The sequence below is a fragment of the Physella acuta genome, unplaced genomic scaffold (assembly GCF_028476545.2).
Source record: "Physella acuta isolate Inbredline_101_S28 unplaced genomic scaffold, ASM2847654v3 ptg000658l, whole genome shotgun sequence".
Taxonomy (NCBI): domain Eukaryota; kingdom Metazoa; phylum Mollusca; class Gastropoda; family Physidae; genus Physella; species Physella acuta.
The window spans coordinates 997,760-1,016,880 of record NW_026732177.1 but is presented as its reverse complement, the minus strand read 5'-3'; the positions used below and the strand labels follow the sequence as shown (position 1 = coordinate 1,016,880).

General features: G+C 38.1%; 1 protein-coding gene across 1 annotated transcript in view; it reads left to right on the top strand.

Annotated features, from left to right (window-relative positions):
* Window positions 1-2,860: 2,860 nt before the first annotated feature.
* Window positions 2,861-19,121, top strand: part of LOC131948753 (protein kinase C) — a 29,690-nt gene continuing 13,429 nt past the window's right edge. The window contains exons 1-9 of the mRNA XM_059310433.1: window positions 2,861-2,941; window positions 6,684-6,832; window positions 9,376-9,439; window positions 9,640-9,732; window positions 10,804-10,914; window positions 11,592-11,684; window positions 12,998-13,069; window positions 13,287-13,378; window positions 14,157-14,219. Coding sequence (XP_059166416.1) covers window positions 6,699-6,832; window positions 9,376-9,439; window positions 9,640-9,732; window positions 10,804-10,914; window positions 11,592-11,684; window positions 12,998-13,069; window positions 13,287-13,378; window positions 14,157-14,219 — 722 coding nt within the window. The 5' untranslated portion in view covers window positions 2,861-2,941; window positions 6,684-6,698. The remainder of the gene's footprint in view (window positions 2,942-6,683; window positions 6,833-9,375; window positions 9,440-9,639; window positions 9,733-10,803; window positions 10,915-11,591; window positions 11,685-12,997; window positions 13,070-13,286; window positions 13,379-14,156; window positions 14,220-19,121) is intronic.

The following is a 19,121-nucleotide window of genomic DNA, read 5'->3' as shown; positions in this document are numbered from 1 at the left end:
ATGGGACCCTTATTCGTTTGGAAAATAAGTAAAAAAGTATTTGGAAATAGACTCTGCATGCAGACCACTTTTAAGATTAGACAAATAAATCATCCGGTATTGTTAGAGTCTTTATTACCAAGTATCGATGACGTCATTATTATTGTGTATTGTTTTCGGCATTAGATTTTTAAATTGTGTATTTTAATCTATAAATCTGCGTATAACATTTTGGGGGAAAAGAACATTATTCTCTACATAATTACGTATATTTTACAGTTTTACACATAGTACAGATGCTCTAATCTAGGGGAACAAACATAAAAATAAGAAATTAAAAAAAAAAAAATAATTATACAAACTTTTCGCTTTTAGTAGCATACTAGACTACCCGTTATCTAGTTAGATAACTGTGGGTTTCGGGGGTCATCCATAAATGACATTCCGTCTGTCACTAATCATCACAAAATAACCCGACCCTACGTTCAAAAAGGCGTCACACCTCAGACGTTTTTTGTCTTTTAAAAACACTGACTTCGTCTGAGCATGGGTCTGACAACATAATCTTTTCATATACTGAGGTCACAAAAACAGGTCAACTCTACTTCACCTGCCCAGTGTCCTCTCAACTTGGACATGTTTTTGTCTGTGAAAACACAGATTTTGGCTGAGCGTGGGTCTGACCACACTATTTCTTCATATGCTGTCGTCACAGGTGAATTTTACACCTACCCAACACTACTTCACCTGCCCAGTGATCCGCCAAGCCTCAGACAACATGTTTTATCTTTAAAAAAATTATTCCGGTCGAGCATGGCTCTGACGACACTATCCACGTTATATACTGAGAACAAAGAAACAGATGAACTCTACTTCAACTGCCCTGTATCCCGCTAAGTTCCAATAGGCAAAGGCAACATCATTCACAACTAAAAAAACATTAAAATTTAAAATAAAACAACAACACTGATATGTCTAGAACCCATGCCACCAGCATGGTTACCTAATGTGCTAACCTCTTAGCTATCTAGGCTCGTACTCACGAGAAGTTAATAACTTATATATTTTACTTCTAAGCGGCGTAACAATCTACGCGAATCAGCCCTAGAATTAGATCTAGAATTATTTCAAATTAAACGTATTTTATAATAAAATAAAAAGAAGTGTTAAAACATTGATAAGAGTGTTGAAACGTAATAAAAAATAGCAAAAGGACGCATTGTTAAAGTTATAGCAGACAGAAAATTAGTTTAAGAACGCGTTAAACATCTGAATCGGCAAATAAATCTTGGATTGAAGTCGCCATTTATTGTACTAAAAAGTAAACAAAGCATGTGACGTCACTATTCCCACAAAGAGAAGTCAATGTTTTAAACTTTTAAAATTAATGTGGTTAATCTACCTATGAATAAATCAATAAATTAATTAACGTCTTTAAATAAATTTGTGATTAACAGTCTGTCTGAAAACAAAAATTGTTCTCTACCTACATACTATTTTACAGCTCTCCACATAGCGCTGATCTTCTACAGTAGTCAATCAGACAAACAAAAAACAAACAAAGAAAAACAAATAAATATTCAAATATGTAAACAAACTTGAGTTTTAGTAGTATATAGATAGATAGATATACAAAGAAAGAGAAAATAAATGTTTTTCTTTAAATATATAATAATACTCTACTATTTAATTAACTATAAAGAAAAGCGTGGGTCACTACTTTATAGATTAGATACCTTTACTATTATTTAGGAAGTGAATCGCCCTTTTCTTTATAGTGTATTATTATGAGTGTATTATTATATATTTTTTAAAGAACATAATTTATTTTCTCCTCTTCAGTGAATGATTACATAAAAGCTTGATTTTAAAACGTTTTATGCATTTTTTTTTTCCAGTACTCTAATTTAATGCAAAAGTTTCATAACTAAAAACTATTGCGCACCTAATGAATATGATAATGCGGAATAGGTAGTACCATACTAATTTCAGAAATTTGAATTAATTCATAAAAAAATAGACATTCAATGAAGTTAAATTTGAAGCCAGATTGCATTCTCATCAGGTCTTGACACACGTGCCAAGTTTGAATCGATTTTGTCAGTTAGATGTTCTCGAAATTTCGCTCGTTCGTTTCGATCTATGACGATATGACGATATGACGACAGAGAAAGCAAGTTAAATAAAAGCTTGAAAAAAAAATCATAACCACGTTTTAATAACAAGCTTTTATGTAATAATTTGCTAAAAAGTAGAAAATAAACGAATTTCTTTAAATATATTGTGATACTCTACTATTTAAATAACTATAAAGAAAAGCGTGGGTCTCTTCCTAAATAATAGTAAAGGTATCCAATAGATGATACAGCGACTTTTTAGTGCATTATTACATAAAAGCTTGTTTAAAAAAAAAACGTTTTTTATGAAAAAAAATTTCCTTACTTTATTTTAAACAAATTTACAATAGAGTTGCATGACTAAAAACCATTGCGCACCTATTGAACGTGATGACGCGCTTTTAACGTGATGACGCGTGTGGAGTAGTTGGATAAAAATGCCTACTAATTTGGTCAAAATTTTAATTAATTCATAAAAAATAATTAGGCATACAAATAAGTCAAATTTAATGTCACGATGCATTGTCTTCATGTCTTGACCCACGCTCCAACTACGAACCGTTTCTGTCAGGTAGAAGTGCCTGCAATTTCGCTAGGTCGTTTCAATCTAGACTATTCTAGACAGACTGACGGCTGACGAGGAAGTGAGTTAAATAAAAGCGTGTAAAAACTGCGCGCCTGTAAAATCTAGCGCCGGTAAAATCTAGCGCCGGTAAAATGAATGGTGTGCACCCCATTGAGCACCAGTGCAAAAAAATGCATGCACAATAATTCCATTACGAGACTTAGATGTGCCAAATATTCTTCTTGATTCTTCTTGATTCAACTTTATTCATATAAGTGAGGTAAAATTTAGCAAAACAAATGATATGACTTAGCACAACACTTGGTTGAGTGACTTGGCTTCGTGGTTAAAGGTTTGTATGACTTCAGTATCGAATTCTTGGCTTTTGGTCCAGCGCGGCAGTGCAGTGTTTGGGTGTGCATCATTCACAAGGATTGGTTTCTGGTCTCTTTACTTAATCCTGCGACAGAAACCATTTTTTTTTTGCGGGTCACTTGAAATTTACCCAGTCAAGCCAGTCTCCTGGTACATGACTAACAAAATATACTCGAAGGTTTTGTGTTTTTTGTGTATATGGTCACTTTTAATATTACTAACAAGAAAAAGCTGGAGTGATCTCCCCTAAACTTTCTCGAATATTTTTATACATCAGCAAGGGAAATGGCAAGTTCAGTACGATCTGGCTATAGAAATGTATTTCAAATTGTTTCTAATTTTTTTTTCTCGTATGCGAAGTAGGTCTGTAGAGGAAGTATTGTTCTCGTGCAAAAAACTGAAATAGAAATTGTCACAAATCTCGATGTTTTACATCTCCCTGAGTCGGAAAAACTTAATTTTCCAATTTAGTCCGTGTGGGTATGTGTGTGTGAGAAAGAGAGAGAGAGAGAGAGAGAGAAGAGAGAGAGAGAGAGAGAGAGAGAGAGAGAGAGAGAGAGAGAGAGAGAGAAAGAGTAGGTGTGTGTGCCTGTATGTCTGTCTGTCTGGCTGTTAACATGATAACTTGAGTACCGTTACAGCTTGGTTGATGAAAATTCGTATATATGTTGTATTTGTAGTTCTGTATCAGCTTTTTAGCGATTTCCGGTAAACGAAAGTGGAATTGATACTACTTTCGGTGTTTGAAAAGCCTATAACTTGAGTGCTGTTTCTGATAAATACACGAAATTTCACTTACAAGTAAAAGATCTAATTCTCTGTTTTTATCAAATTTTGAGTAATTTCCCGTGATCTGAAGTAGTACTTTACGCTATTTCTCATTTCTCTTAAAAATGTGTATGAATTTATTTCTCGAATAGCGTCTGTTACATTTGGAAAATTGCGAACAAAATTTCGAACACTACCACCGGACCGAGTTATTTTAAACTTTTCACGCATGTCAGGACTCGAAGACAATTTATTGTTACATGCAATGTTGATTAGATGATTAACTAACTGTTTGAACATTAATTACGTTTTTTGTATAAATGTAAGCCCTGCTAGGGGGGGGGGTACCTAAAATCTACCCTTCTAGTAGAAAATAATTTTTTCTTCCGACCCTAGGGGATCTACCAATGACTGCTCGTAGATTTTGTGCTTTCTCGAGCTGTGCAGGTTCTTGTGATGACTGTTCATACATTTGATGACAAAAAACGTGGGTACGTTCACCATCAAATTTCCATAATTCGTGTGTTGTGTGCTTTTCGCTTTAATCATAAATCTGCCCGACCCACGTTTTTTGTCATCAAATGTATGAACAGTCATCACAAGAACCTGCACAGCTCGAGGAAGCTACGAGCAGTCATTGGTAGATCCCATAGGGTCGGAAGAAAAATTTATTTTCTACTTTTTAGTCCACAAGAAAAACGTGTTTTTTTAAAACGTTTTTTAAAAGTATTTTATTTTCTCCTTTTTAGTCCGTTGCTACACATGAAAAACGTGGTTTTTGAAAAGTTTTTTATATAGTTTACTTTCTACTTTATCTAATGACTTGATTAAGAATGACTTGACTAAGTGTTTTTAAATACACGGACTAAAAATCTTGAGCGACCGATAGGCTTTAAACAGAGAAGGGGCGTAATTTAATTAAGCTAATTTAGGTCTCTAATTGCTAGTTTTTTATGATTGCATCTGAAATTGTTATGTGAGCTTGGCAGCGCGAGACCCACAGCAGCCTACACGCCGTGACCAGGATTCGAACCTGGGTTGTCGCGGCCACAACGCGAAGTACTAGCCACTATACTAAGTAACTGTGTCAATAGGCCTCCAGTCTTGTCGGTATCTTTAGAAATCATGTCCTCAATTTTAGGGTCCTTGGGGCGTAATTTAATTAAGCTAATTTAGGTCTCTAATTGCTAGTTTTTATGATTGCATCTGAAATTGTTAGGCGAAAATAGCCTGCATGCCGAATTTCAGATCTCTAGAGCAATCAGAAGTGGGCTAATTTTCGTTGTCAATTTTAACAACAAACCCACAAACAAACGCGAAGCTGAGTTAAGAAAAACGTGTTAAAAATAAAACAAAAACTTTAACAATATAATAAAATTTATTTAATAATATATGGAATCAAAGCTTATATAAAAAAACATAGAATCTAGATCTAGACAAAGCAAAACACTCGAGCCTTACAAAACAGAACTCAACGGAACAAAACAAAACAGACTTAATGGAACAAAACACGACTAAACAAAACAAAACAGATTTATACTTGATGGAAAGAGGAACGCCTTCGCCCTCACCTCATCGCTTCAGCACACACAAAAGACATTACGTAGAAAACAGTACGTACAAAACAGTATATACCAAACAAACTTTTTCCACCAAACAAAACACCCAGCCAAGTTGCCCAAGCAACCTCACTCCAACGCACAAAGCGCGACCACAGAAGCTGACCTGATCTACATTCTGGCGGTCAAAAAAGAAAGAAAATATCCGAGTGGTCAGTTTATATACTGACCGCTTCGGGCGGAAGGGGAGCCCCGTGGCCGCTGTCCATTTACTCACAGCAGAGTCGCACCAAATAAAATAGTACATCCATTCACCCGCTCACATAAAGTACTAATGATCCGCACTATTATACTCACGTTGTTTGCTGTTCATTTGGTGCACAATTTTTTTTCTCTACAAGATTCCAACAGGCTACAGTATCACTTCCGAATGTCGGCGGTCACTCAAAGTCTGTGTCTTCTCACTTTAAGATTTTATACTTACGTATGAAATTTTATCTACCTAACTGAAACAGTACTCAGGCTATCGAGAAATAGGCCTACCAATTCAGCTTATAACAAAAATAGTTCAATAGTTGACATAAGTCTTCGCATACAATACTTAGATTTGAAATGTTGTCCATCTAACTTTACAGGTACTCAAGTTTTGAGTAACAGGAAGTGGACTATTACTTCCTGTTACCGGAAAAGTTGATAGAGAATTACACATTTGTGTGAGGACATGTGAATCTCAAAGAAAGCACAACACGATTGGGGCTATTACAGTATTCTTTATTTCTCTATCTCCCGTGCCTCCAGTCCCAACATCAACCTCCTTGCTTCCACACTCAACCTTTAACTGTCCTCCGCATTCATCGCTACACACCACCTTTCTCTCGCTCACAGCACAGCCACTGTCACCCGACCAGTCGCTTCCCTTGTACTCTCGTTCACTCCGTACAACAACATACTGACATACACGTCAACACACCCGGCCTCGCGTCTCACTACATGATACATACACACACGCAGTGACCCGTTCCACGTATTCACCTTTCATACACATTACATCACCACAATTTGATATATACACAAACATACACACACAAACACACGTACACAGAGAGAGAGAGAGAGAGAGAGAGAGAGAGAGAGAGAGAGAGAGAGAGAGAGAGAGAAAGTAAATTAAAGATTGGTAAAAAAAAGTTTGGGTTCACGTTAATGCCAGATTCAGTCATTAAGTCTACTGTGGGTGTGACCCCATCTGATATTCGTCTGGTCAGTTCTGATGATCCATTGTCTGAAAGTCCACCCCCCCTCCCCCCTTCCACTGGCTTACAGGAACTGCCTTGGACGATGTCGCGGGCCCCGAGGGTCAACAAGATCAAACATGGCCAGCCCCTGGCCGAGCGCTACCCCGTGCTGGCTCAGATCGACTGTTTCTGCTTCAAATGTGGCAAACTTATGCCGGACAAGCTAGAGGCGCCCTCGTAAGTCACCTCAGGTTCATCTCAGTCAGTTCAGGCCAGTCTCAAGGTCTGTCACATCAGGTCCATCTCAAGGTCAGTCACCTCAGGTTCATCTCAGTCACCTCAGTCATCTTAAAGGTCAGTCACCTCAGGTCAATATCAGTCACCTCAGGTAGCACTTTGGTGCGAATACCGATTTTCACGAAAATTAGATTACGGTAAAAAAAAAATTGAGAGCCAAAGTTCTCACGGACGTCCGCCAGAGGCGTAGCTAGGGGGGGGGGGGGGGCGGGGGGGCGGCCGCCCCGGGCGCCGACCCTTTGGGGGCGCCAAAAGGGGTGGGAAAATTTTTTTAAAGCTGATTTTATACTGCAGTTTTGAATTATAAACTGTCTAAGTTAAGAAATGTAATGGCTACACGCCTTTACAAACTGATTTAACTGTTTTCTACCTTGATTTCTTAATGTAAAACATATACTCTTAAGAAACAGTGACCGGCAAAACCGCTTTGAAGCTTTACCTAGATGGGGGGGGGGGGGCGCTTTTTCGAGACTTAAAACGGAAGAATTTACACTAGATTGTTGAGTCGATAAACGTTACCACTATTAAAAGAAACCAATTGTATTGAAACGTATTGTACGATTGTTGAACTGTAAAATACGTTAGTGACTTTTATCAAGATGGTGCAGGGGGGGGGGGCGCTTTTAGGCTAAATAAAATAGCAAAATTACACAGGATTCTGAGAAAACAACCTTTAGCTCTCAGAAAGAAACGAATTGTACTGTGCATTGTATAATTGTGTAACATTTTAAAAAAAAAGTTTGTTACGTTAAAAACCGCTCTACAAACTTTGTCCAAGATGGTTTTGATGAGTGTGTGGGTGGGGGTGGGGGCGCTTTTTTCGCTAAAAAAATCGCAAGTATTTGTACTGGATTGGTGAGCAGATAACTCTCTTAACACTTAGTAAAGAAACCAAGTGTATTAACGCGTAATGTACAATTTCAATAGCCAGTTTTGTTTTAAAAAAAAGACGCGACTAGTTCTTTGTAAGATTCTTACGATTCTCTCAACTTCAACGTGAGAGATCAGATACTTTTGATTGATTGCATTACATCTTACCTGGATCACTGAACTATATTAAAGAGAACTAAATATCACGGATTCTTGAATCCCTAAGCCACTAACCACCACTTTTTTCCATGCTCTTATTTCATTCTCCACTGTCTGTAATCTAGCTCCAAGCCATACAGTAAAAGAGACCACATTTAGTTATAGATCCTGATTGAATTTTTTTGACAATGCATTTGAATTCTACATTTTCTTAGAGTATTAAAACGCGTTTTATTGCTGCTGATTATAATCAGAACGTCATGGGCTATCATTAAATTGATTGTTACTGCTTCTTCAATCAATACAATTAGTTCTGCATTTGTTGTTGACGTTGTGCGAGCAGTGTTTCTTCCAGACTTTTTTCTTCGGGGGGGGGGGGGGGGGGGGGGCACTTGAAATTTTCGGGGGGGGGGGGGCGGTAGACTTTCTTCGGGGTGGGGGGGCGGACACTGTTAAACGTATATATTTTCTATATATAAATTTCATTTCGTTCGGGGGGGGGCGGTAAAATTTTTCGGGGGGCTTCGCCCCCCCCCCCCCCCCGAAGAGATGCCTGGAAGAAACTCTGTGTGCGAGAAGGCAGGGCTAATCTGCGAAATCCAAGACTACGAGCTGTTAACATCCGTTGGATTCCAGTTTGTTTTCTCTAGCTTGTTTTGTCATACCATCAACCAATCAACGAAATACCCATGTCGTATTCCAATGTGAACTATAAATATTTCTGATAACTTCTTCTTGTATGTCACTTGTGTGTCCTTACTCTAACAAACTTCGAATCCAACTATGTACCATATCACAACAGAGATCGTTCCAAAACTAGAACATTAAAGGCTGGTCTAAACATATTAGCGTTAGCTACAAACTACCCTCTAACACAGATCAGGCTTATTTTTTTTACTGACATTACTAATCTTTCGTAAAAAAAAGTTAAACGCATCTTAATGGGAATTAAATTGTCGTAAAGTTTTAAGGAATGAAAATCATATAATGTAATTATTAAACCTTGTCCGGACTGTAGCGTACACGCTTACTCACACGCTTACACACACAAATACACTCTTACCCACACACAAGCTTATATATAAACACACTATCACACACACATAATTATACACACACACACATGTATATATATATATATATATATATATATATATATATATATATATATATATATATATATATATATATATATATATATATATATATATATATATATAATATATATATAAGCGGGGGGGGGGGGGGCGCCAAATTGAAAGTTCGCCCCGGGCGCCGGGAAGGGTCGCTACGCCTCTGACGTCCGCCCAGACATCTCTCCACCCGGAACCCAAGGCGTAATTTAAACCGCCGCCAAAATTTATATATATATAATTATATACTTTACATAAATGTATATATCCGAGAAAGCGAGAGGGCGCGTGAATGGCTTTTTCTGACACTTGTATTCACAGTTCAATCTTGGAGTTAGAGGAACTGATTCACGCACAGCACAAAGTTCCTGCCGACAGTCAAGTGGTAAATGTTTTCTATTTTTGAAAATGCTTTTGTTCTATATTTGTAAAAAGTTTTCATTTGTTCTACATTTATAAAAAGTTTTCATTTGTTCTACATTTGTAAAAGTTTCCATTTGTCCTACATTTGTAAAAGTTTTCATTTGTCCTACATTTGTAAAAGTGTCCATTTTTTTCTACATTTGTAAATGAATGTATCCCCAGAAAACACAGAAAACGGCGTCAATGAAAAACTATTTTCTGGACAAGAAGAACCCAAGAAACTTGACCTTTCCTTGGCTGACCAACGAGTACATTGTAAGTCTGGCGTTCCAGCTCATCTGTCAACCTACCTAACATAAGTTATTTTTGCATGTCACCAAAAGCCTTTCTACCGACATGTCACCATTAGCCCCCACATCTCACCATTAGCCCCCACATGTCACCATTAGCCCCCACATGTCACCATTAGCCCCCCACATGTCACCATTAGTCCCCCCCACATCTCACCATTAGCCCCCCACATGTCACCATTAGCCCCCACATGTCACCATTAGCCCCCCACATGTCACCATTAGTCCCCACATCTCACCATTAGCCCCCCACATGTCACCATTAGCCCCCCACATGTCACCATTAGTCCCCCCCACATCTCACCATTAGCCCCCCACATGTCACCATTAGCCCCCACATGTCACCATTAGCCCCCCACATGTCACCATTAGTCCCCACATCTCACCATTAGCCACCCACATGTCACCATTAGCCCCCCACATGTCACCATTAGTCCCCCCCACATCTCACCATTAGCCCCCCACATGTCACCATTAGCCCCCACATGTCACCATTAGCCCCCCACATGTCACCATTAGTCCCCACATCTCACCATTAGCCCCCCACATGTCACCATTAGTCCCCACATCTCACCATTAGCCCCCCACATGTCACCATTAGTCCCCCACATGTCACCATTAGCCCCCACATGTCACCATTAGCCCCCCACATGTCACCATTAGTCCCCACATCTCACCATTAGCCCCCCACATGTCACCATTAGTCCCCACATCTCACCATTAGCCCCCCACATGTCACCATTAGTCCCCCACATGTCACCATTAGCCCCCTACATCTCACCATTAGTCCCCACATCTCACCATTAGCCCCCCACATGTCACCATTAGTCCCCACATGTCACCATTAGCCCCCCACATGTCACCATTAGTCCCCCACATGTCACCATTAGCCCCCCACATGTCACCATTAGCCCCCCACATGTCACCATTAGCCCCCCACATGTCACCATTAGTCCCCCAAATGTCACCATTAGCCCCCACATGTCACCATTAACCCCCGAAGTGTCACCATTAACCTCCCAACCTTGAACCGCAGCGCAATACGAGAAACTTGTCACTACAACGAAGGCAGACGTCCATGCACTTGAACACTGTTAACGATCTGTACATTTTGTTGGATATCTTCTCAACCTCCAAAAACTCTTTGGTAGGCTTCAAACGTTTGTCTGTCCGTCTTTCTGAGAGGTTGTCCGTCTTTGAGTTTGTCAGTCTTTGAGTTTGTCCGTCTGTCAGTTTGTCTGTCTGTCAGTTTGTCTGTCTGTCAGTTTGTCTGTCTGTTTGTCTATCTGTCAGTTTGTATGTGAGTTTTTGTGTCTGTCTGTCTGTCTGTGTGTCCGTGTGTCCTTCTTTCTGTCGAACTGTGTGCATGTGTTTTTCAGTGTGGATATATATGTGTGTGTGTGTGTGTCTTTCTGTCTACACTTGCTTTGTCTTTAGATAGCTATATTTCAATGTAACATAAAACATGAATGTGCGTCTAAAAACAATCAAGAATATTAGAATTTTTTCGAACAAAACAAAGCAAAAAAACACGAACCTTTTGACCTCACACGTAACACAAGAAAATGTTCAAATTCAGGTGAAACCTGACTGAAAAAGGAAACACACAAAAAATAGAAATAATAAAGTGAAAATGATTTTGTAATCACTCCATTCCAAACTGAAGACCTTTGCCCAGCTAAAATGTTTAAAGAAAACTATATTAATTGTTGGAAGCTTAATATATATATATATATATATATATATATATATATATATATATATATATATATATATATATATATATATATATATATATGCTTATTGATCGAACGATGTATCTAGATTTACTATGCTAAAAATAAAAAGAATGATGACCTCTGCGCTATCAGGTTGTACCACTGTAATGGAGTAGAACAGGAGAAGCTAGCACATAAGGTGACAGTGGTGTTGTGTACATGTATGGTGACAGTGGTGTTGTGTACATGTATGATGACAGTGGTGTTATGTACATGTATGATGACAGTGGTGTTATGTACATGTATGATGACAGTGGTGTTGTGTACATGTATGATGACAGTGGTGTTATGTGCATGTATGGTGACAGTGGTGTTATGTACATGTATGGTGACAGTGGTGTTGTGTACATGTATGATGACAGTGGTGTTATGTACACTATGGTGACAGTGGTGTTATGTAAACATAAGGTGACAGTGGTGTTATGTACACATAAGGTGACAGTGGTGTTATGTACACGTATCCGATCGTGAATTATACGAGTCGGTTGTGTGTCTTGACATCCACCGAAGGAATAAGAATGACTCACCCCAGACTGTCTTTTTCATCAGTCCCCAACCCCAGACTGTCTTTTACTTCAGTCCCCAACCCCAGACTGTCTTTTACTTCAGTCCCCAACCCCAGACTGTCTTTTACTTCAGTCCCCAACCCCAGACTGTCTTTTACTTCAGTCTCCAACCCCTGACTGTCTTTTACTTCAGTCCTCAACCCCTGACTGTCTTTAATTCAGTCCCCAACCCCAGACTGTCTTTTACTTCAGTCCCCAACCCCTGACTGTCTTTTACTTCAGTCCCCAACCCCAGACTGTCTTTTACTTCAGTCCCCAACCCCAGACTGTCTTTTACTTCAGTCCCCAACCCCAGACTGTCTTTTACTTCAGTCCCCAACCCCTGACTGTCTTTTACTTCAGTCCCCAACCCCAGACTGTCTTTTACTTCAGTCCCCAACCCCAGACTGTCTTTTACTTCAGTCCCCAACCCCAGACTGTCTTTTACTTCAGTCCCCAACCCCTGACTGTCTTTTACTTCAGTCCCCAACCCCAGACTGTCTTTTACTTCAGTCCCCAACCCCAGACTGTCTTTTACTTCAGTCCCCAACCCCAGACTGTCTTTTACTTCAGTCCCCAACCCCAGACTGTCTTTTACTTCAGTCCCCAACCCCAGACTGTCTTTTACTTCAGTCCCCAACCCCAGACTGTCTTTTACTTCAGTCCCCAACCCCGACAAACGTCTGGATATTTGCTATGTGTTGAAATGTCGTCTGTGTACTAAGTGTTGAAATGTCGTCTGTGTACTAAGTGTTGAAATGTCGTCTGTGTACTAAGTGTTGAAATGTCGTCTGTGTACTAAGTGTTGATATGTTGCCCATGTCGTCAGTGTACTAAGTTTTGATATGTTGCCAATGTCGTCAGTGTACTAAGTGTAGATATGTTGCCCATTGCCCTCATCTGTCAGGAGGCAAAGATCCTGGAACTGGCCCGAGAGTGTCCGTTTGTTGTCAACGTTCAAGAGTGCTTCAAAACTTTGGTAGGATTCAGCTGAATGAATGGAGAGGGGGGGGGGGGTGGTAAGACTGGACTATGATGGTAGGATTACATTTACATTTTAAAGATATTATCGACAGAAAAACAAACTTTAATGTGTTTAAACCGTACCCTAAAAGGGCCCCATGTTTGAAACTTATGTTTTAAAAATGTCCACTGTAAACAAACCAAGATTTACCATAGCAACCACATGTCCTCAGAGCGGCCACTACCTGGTGATGGAGAGCTTTGGTCTGACGACGCTCCACAACCTGATCAAAAACAAATTCCACTTGATCGATGAGGAGCTCAGGTGAGACAATCCCATCTTTAGAGTCAACAGGTCACTGACCCCATCTTTAGAGTCAACAGGTCACTGACCCCATCTTTAGAGTTAACAGGTCACTGACCCCATCTTTAGAGTTAACAGGTCACTGACAATCAGAGGCGTAGCGACCCTTCCTGGCGCCCGGGGACAAACTTTTCGATTTTGGCGCCCCCTAAGGGTCGGCGCCCGGGGAAATATGTACCCCCCGCCCCCCCCTCCTCGCTACGCTACTGCTGACAATCCCATCTTTAGAGTTTAACAGGTCACTGACCCCATCTTTAGAGTCAACAGGTCACTGACCCCATCTTTAGAGTTAACAGGTCACTGACCCTATCTTTAGAGTTAACAGGTCACTGACCCTATCTTTAGAGTTAACAGGTCACTGACCCTATCTTTAGAGTTAACAGGTCACTGACCCCATCTTTAGAGTTAACAGGTCACTGACCCTATCTTTAGAGTTAACAGGTCACTGACCCTATCTTTAGAGTTAACAGGTCACTGACCCCATCTTTAGAGTTAACAGGTCACTGACCCCATCTTTAGAGTTAACAGGTCACTGACCCCATCTTTAGAGTTGAACAAGTCAGCTGACAATCCCATATTTAGAGTTTAGCTTAGGTCTTCCGACAACCCCGTCCATAAAGCACATGAATTACAGTCGTACAGTACATCTATTTATCTCTATTTATATACTAAGTTGTTTATAAAAGAATAGACTGTGTTATTATGCTAGTCTGTGAAAGCTCAACATTTTTTTGTGTAGGATTTATGCTGCCCAACTGGTCACAGCCCTTATATTTCTACACGGGTGTGGTGTTACTTTAAGGTGAGGTCACACAGGTGTGGTGTTATTTTATATATATATATATATATATATATATATATATATATATATATATATATATATATATATATATATATATATATATATATATACTAGGCATACTGCCTAGCTTCGCTTAGGTTTTCAAAAACATTTGATAATTTGAGTACTAATTATTTGGTGATGGATGAGGCGTGGAGTGCTTAAATTTAAACAGTAATGCTAATTTTAGAGAAGATCTTGTATGTTGTTTAACATCCGCATCACAGAGAATATTTGAAAGTAAGCAATTTATAACTAAAATGGAATTAGAACTATAGAGGTTCCATGAACTGTATATCTCATAATTTATATTACATTGACTTTTAAAATTAATTTTTATTTAATTATGATACGTAACTTAATTAACAACTTATTTTTTTCTAAAACGCATGCTATACTTTGTCGTTTTCTGTTTCTGTTTAAAATAGTATACAATTATTTGAAAAATTATTATTTAAAAAGGTTACCTCCCTTGAAAATGGACCGATTGTCGTGTGTCTTTGTTTACTTTTTTTTAAAAAACAAACAGTTACCATGCTTATATAAGAAAATACGATATATAAACATATTTAACGACTACAATGGCTTTTTCCGACGGGAATAAAGTTTTTTTGTTACCCTCCTGGGTCGGTCTACGACCTCAAATAATATTAAGGGGATCGTTCGTCAATTTATTTATATATATCACATATAAGGAGAATTTCACTCGCGGTCATCTTTTAGCCCTGGTCGAGGGCGCTGAGTCTGACCAACAGTTTCTCCATACGGCCTAGTCATCTATAGAAGTGTATGCAAAACATTAGCATGATGTACAGAGGTTATATAACCTAAAAATTGTGTTGAAAATTCCGTTTTCCCCATAAAATACAAAGATCATATAAGGAAATACAACTGGTCAGTTTTTACCCCTTTACGAAGTTTTCCCAGATATGCCACGTTTTTTGTGACATCCCTATGTGTTCTCCTGCCGCCTCACAAAATTTCAAGGGGGGTCGTCTGGCAAGATTTTTTTTTCGTTATATAGCTCAAATAAGGAGATTTTCACTCGCGGTCATGTTTTGGCCCTCGTCGAGGGCTCTGAGTAAACCGACAGTTTTCCCTAAAGGTCATGCCATTTACCTAAGAGCATGCAAAAAATTAGCCAGATGTAAAGACGGTAAGTGCCCTAAAATCCGTTTTGTAATCACCCTCTGTTTTTCCCATAAAATACAAAGATTATATAGGAAAATACGACTGGTTAGTTTTTACCCATTTCCCGAATTTTCCCGGACATGGCGAGTTTTTTGTGACACCCCAAGGCGTTTTCCTACCACCTCACAAAATTTCAAGGGGGGTCGTCGTCGGAAATTATTTTTCGTAATAGAGCCCATATGATGCGCCGTTCAGTCGAGGTCAGTTTTAACCCTCTCTCCGTAGACTTTTCGGCAAACCGTCACCTGCCCTCGTGTTCTATCGCCCCAAGGCACCATCGTGCCAAATTTGACGCGCCTATCGGGCACCTGACCACTTTGCTTTATATATATATATATATATATATATATATATATATATATATATATATATATATATATATATATATATATATATACTAGCTGCATCCCGTGCTCCGCCACGGTAAATCTTTTTTAAATGTACCAACTTGGGAACAGAACAGAACAAAACTAAACACAACACAAACGAACGCAAAAAAAACAAACAAAAAAAAAACGAAAAAACAAACACAACACTCATAACATAAACACAATTTAAATGCAATCATACAGGCATATTGCTCACAGTCTAGCCCGTAGCGCCAAATCGCGCCCTTTCCGGTGATTTGCACCCCCCTCAAACTTTCGATTTGCACCCCTTCCTCCCCCCCCCCCGCCCTAAAACTTTCGATTTCCACCACCCCCCCCCCCCTCGCAAATTTTTTCCAACCCACTTTGGCGCTCCTAAGGTCGGCACCCGGGGACATATGCCCCCCTCGCTACGCCTCTCCTATAAAACCCGAAAGATAGAATAATAATTAGAAATCAGCATAAATAATAGGCAGTATTTAAAATATCCGTGTTTTACCTACAATATTTCAATTTATCCATTCTCGCATTTTTTTCCAGTACTTTAAATTTTAAAAATTTACAATAGAGTTTCATAACTAAAACCATTGCGCACTAATAAAACCTATGAACGTGATGACGCGTCTATAATAGTGCTGAATAGTTGATTAAAAATTATAAGTAATAAACGGTAGGGCCTACATTCAGTGAATAAAATAAATAAAAGATTGCCTTTTATCAATCCATGCTAATTATAATTTTCTAACTATAATTTCCTCTTACACATCCGAATAATTTGCATTCACATTTTGCTAATTATATTATTGCAACACTAATTCCTTCTATGACGAACGTATATTTGCATTCACATTTTTTATTAGCGTGAGTTTAATGTATTTTTAAATTACCTCCTTTGTCAAAATTAGAAAAGAGTTAAATTAATTTGATTTTTCTACCCTGCTGTTATTATGTTATTAAAATGTATGCACTTTTTCTGGGAGCCTAAACGATAATGATATTTGACATTAATCTTTTTAATACGTTTTAGCAGTTTGCGTGTATTTAATATTTTCTTGACGTTATGCGAAAGAGTAAAAACCGTGGCAATTATAAAATAGCTCTATGTCGCTATATAAACAAACCCTACTCTAATACATATAATAAGACACTGCGGTGCACTGAAAAGCACAGCATGGTGCGAATGTTTACTTTTATGATTCCAAAAGCTATAGCGATGACGGAAGGAAGGACTGACACACTACTTGCCCGCTTATATTATAGATATATATAATTATACATATGCTAGCTGCATACCTGTGCTCCGCCACGGTAAATCTAGTTTAAATGTACCAAATTGGGACCAGAACAAAACTAAACACAACACAATTACAAAAGAAAACACAAACAAAACACAACCACAAAAGAAAACACAAACACAATTCAAACACAAACGAAAACACAGATGCAACACACAAACATAAAAGAAAAAAACAATAAAAGATTAAAAACACAAATAAAAACACCAACACAATGCAAACACAAACGCACCAAAACACAAACGAAAAAACAAACATAACACTCATAACATAAATACAACTTGAATGCAAACATAAACGCATAGTGCTCACAGTTTAGCCCGTAGCGCCAAATCGCACCCTATCCAAGCGCCGGCGGACGCGCCTGATTCAGTGAATGACTATAAAATTCTCAGCTTGTCCGCAAACGGAAAGTTAGATTAATAATTAGTAAACAGTACGTTCAGTGTATAAAATAAATAAAAGGCAATATTTAAAATATCCGTGTTTTACCTACCGTATTGCACTTTATCAAATCATGCTTTTTTTCAGTACTTTAAATTAAAAAAAAAAAGAGTTTCACGACTAAAACCATTGCGCACCTAATGAACGTGATGACGTAAAATAAATTGAAAGTAGTACTCTGAAGAAATAAGAAAAGACACAATGTAGGCCGACAAAGCAAAACAATTTATCACTCTAAAAAAAAAAACAACTAAATATACACACCATACAACCAAAAACAATGAACGCAACACAATCTGTTTTGTAATTGTTGTAAAAAAATGACGTAATGATTCCTGGAATATTCATTAAGAAAAGCGATCACTCTCTTAATCACTCTCTTAATATAGAAATGTATATGTCTAAACATTTAATTGTAAACATCAAAACAGATCAATAATTTCTCTATTATGTAATATATTGGCTTAATACTATTCTTTTTTTACAAGCTTTTATTTAACTCACTTCCTCTGTCGACAGTCTGTCGACAGTCTAGATCGAAACGCTGGAGTGAAAATTCGGACAATTTTACTTGACCGATACGATTCAAATTTGGCACGTGGGTCAAGACATGAAGACAATGCAATCTGAAACTAAATTTGACTTAATTCGATGCCTAATTAATTTTTTATGAATTAATTAAAATTTGGACCGAATCAATAGGCATGTCTATCCAACCACACCACATGCGTCATCACGTTCCATAGCTGCGCCATCAGGTTGAATAGCTGCACCATCACGTTCAATAGACGCGCAATGGTTTTTAGTCATGTAACACTATTGTAAATAAAACATGTAAAGTACTGAAAAAAAATTCATAAAAAAACGTTTTAATAACAAGCTTTTATGTACTAATGCACTAAAAAGTAGAAAATAAATTATAGACTACTATTTAAATAACTATAAAGAAAAGCGTGGGTCTCTTCTCAAATATTAGTAAAGGTATAAAATAGGTACTAAAGTACTAAAGTGACCCACGCTTTTCTTTATAGTAATTTAAATAGTAGTCTATAATTTATTTTCTACTTTTTAGTGCATTAGTACATAAAAGCTTGTTATTAAAACGTTTTTTTAATGAATTTTTTTTACAAGCTTTTATTTAACTCACTTCCTCTGTCGTCAGTCGTCAGTCTGTCGTCAGTCTAGATAGAAACGCAGGAGTGAAAATTCGGACAGTTCTACTTGACCGATACGATTCACAGTTGGCAAGTGGGTCAAGACATGAAGACAATGCAATCTGAAATTAAATTTGACTTAATTGGATGCCTAATTAATTTTTTATGAATTAATTAAAATTTGGACCGAATTAGTAGGCATGTCTATCCAACCACACCACACGCCTCATCACGTCCAATAGCTGCGCCATCACGTTCAATGGCTGCACCATCACGTTCAGTAGGCGCGCAATGGTTTTTAGTCATGTAACTCTATTGTAAATAAAACATGTAAAGTACTGAAAAAAAAATTCATAAAAAAAACGTTTTAATAACAAGCTTTTATGTACAAATGCACTAAAAAGTAGAAAA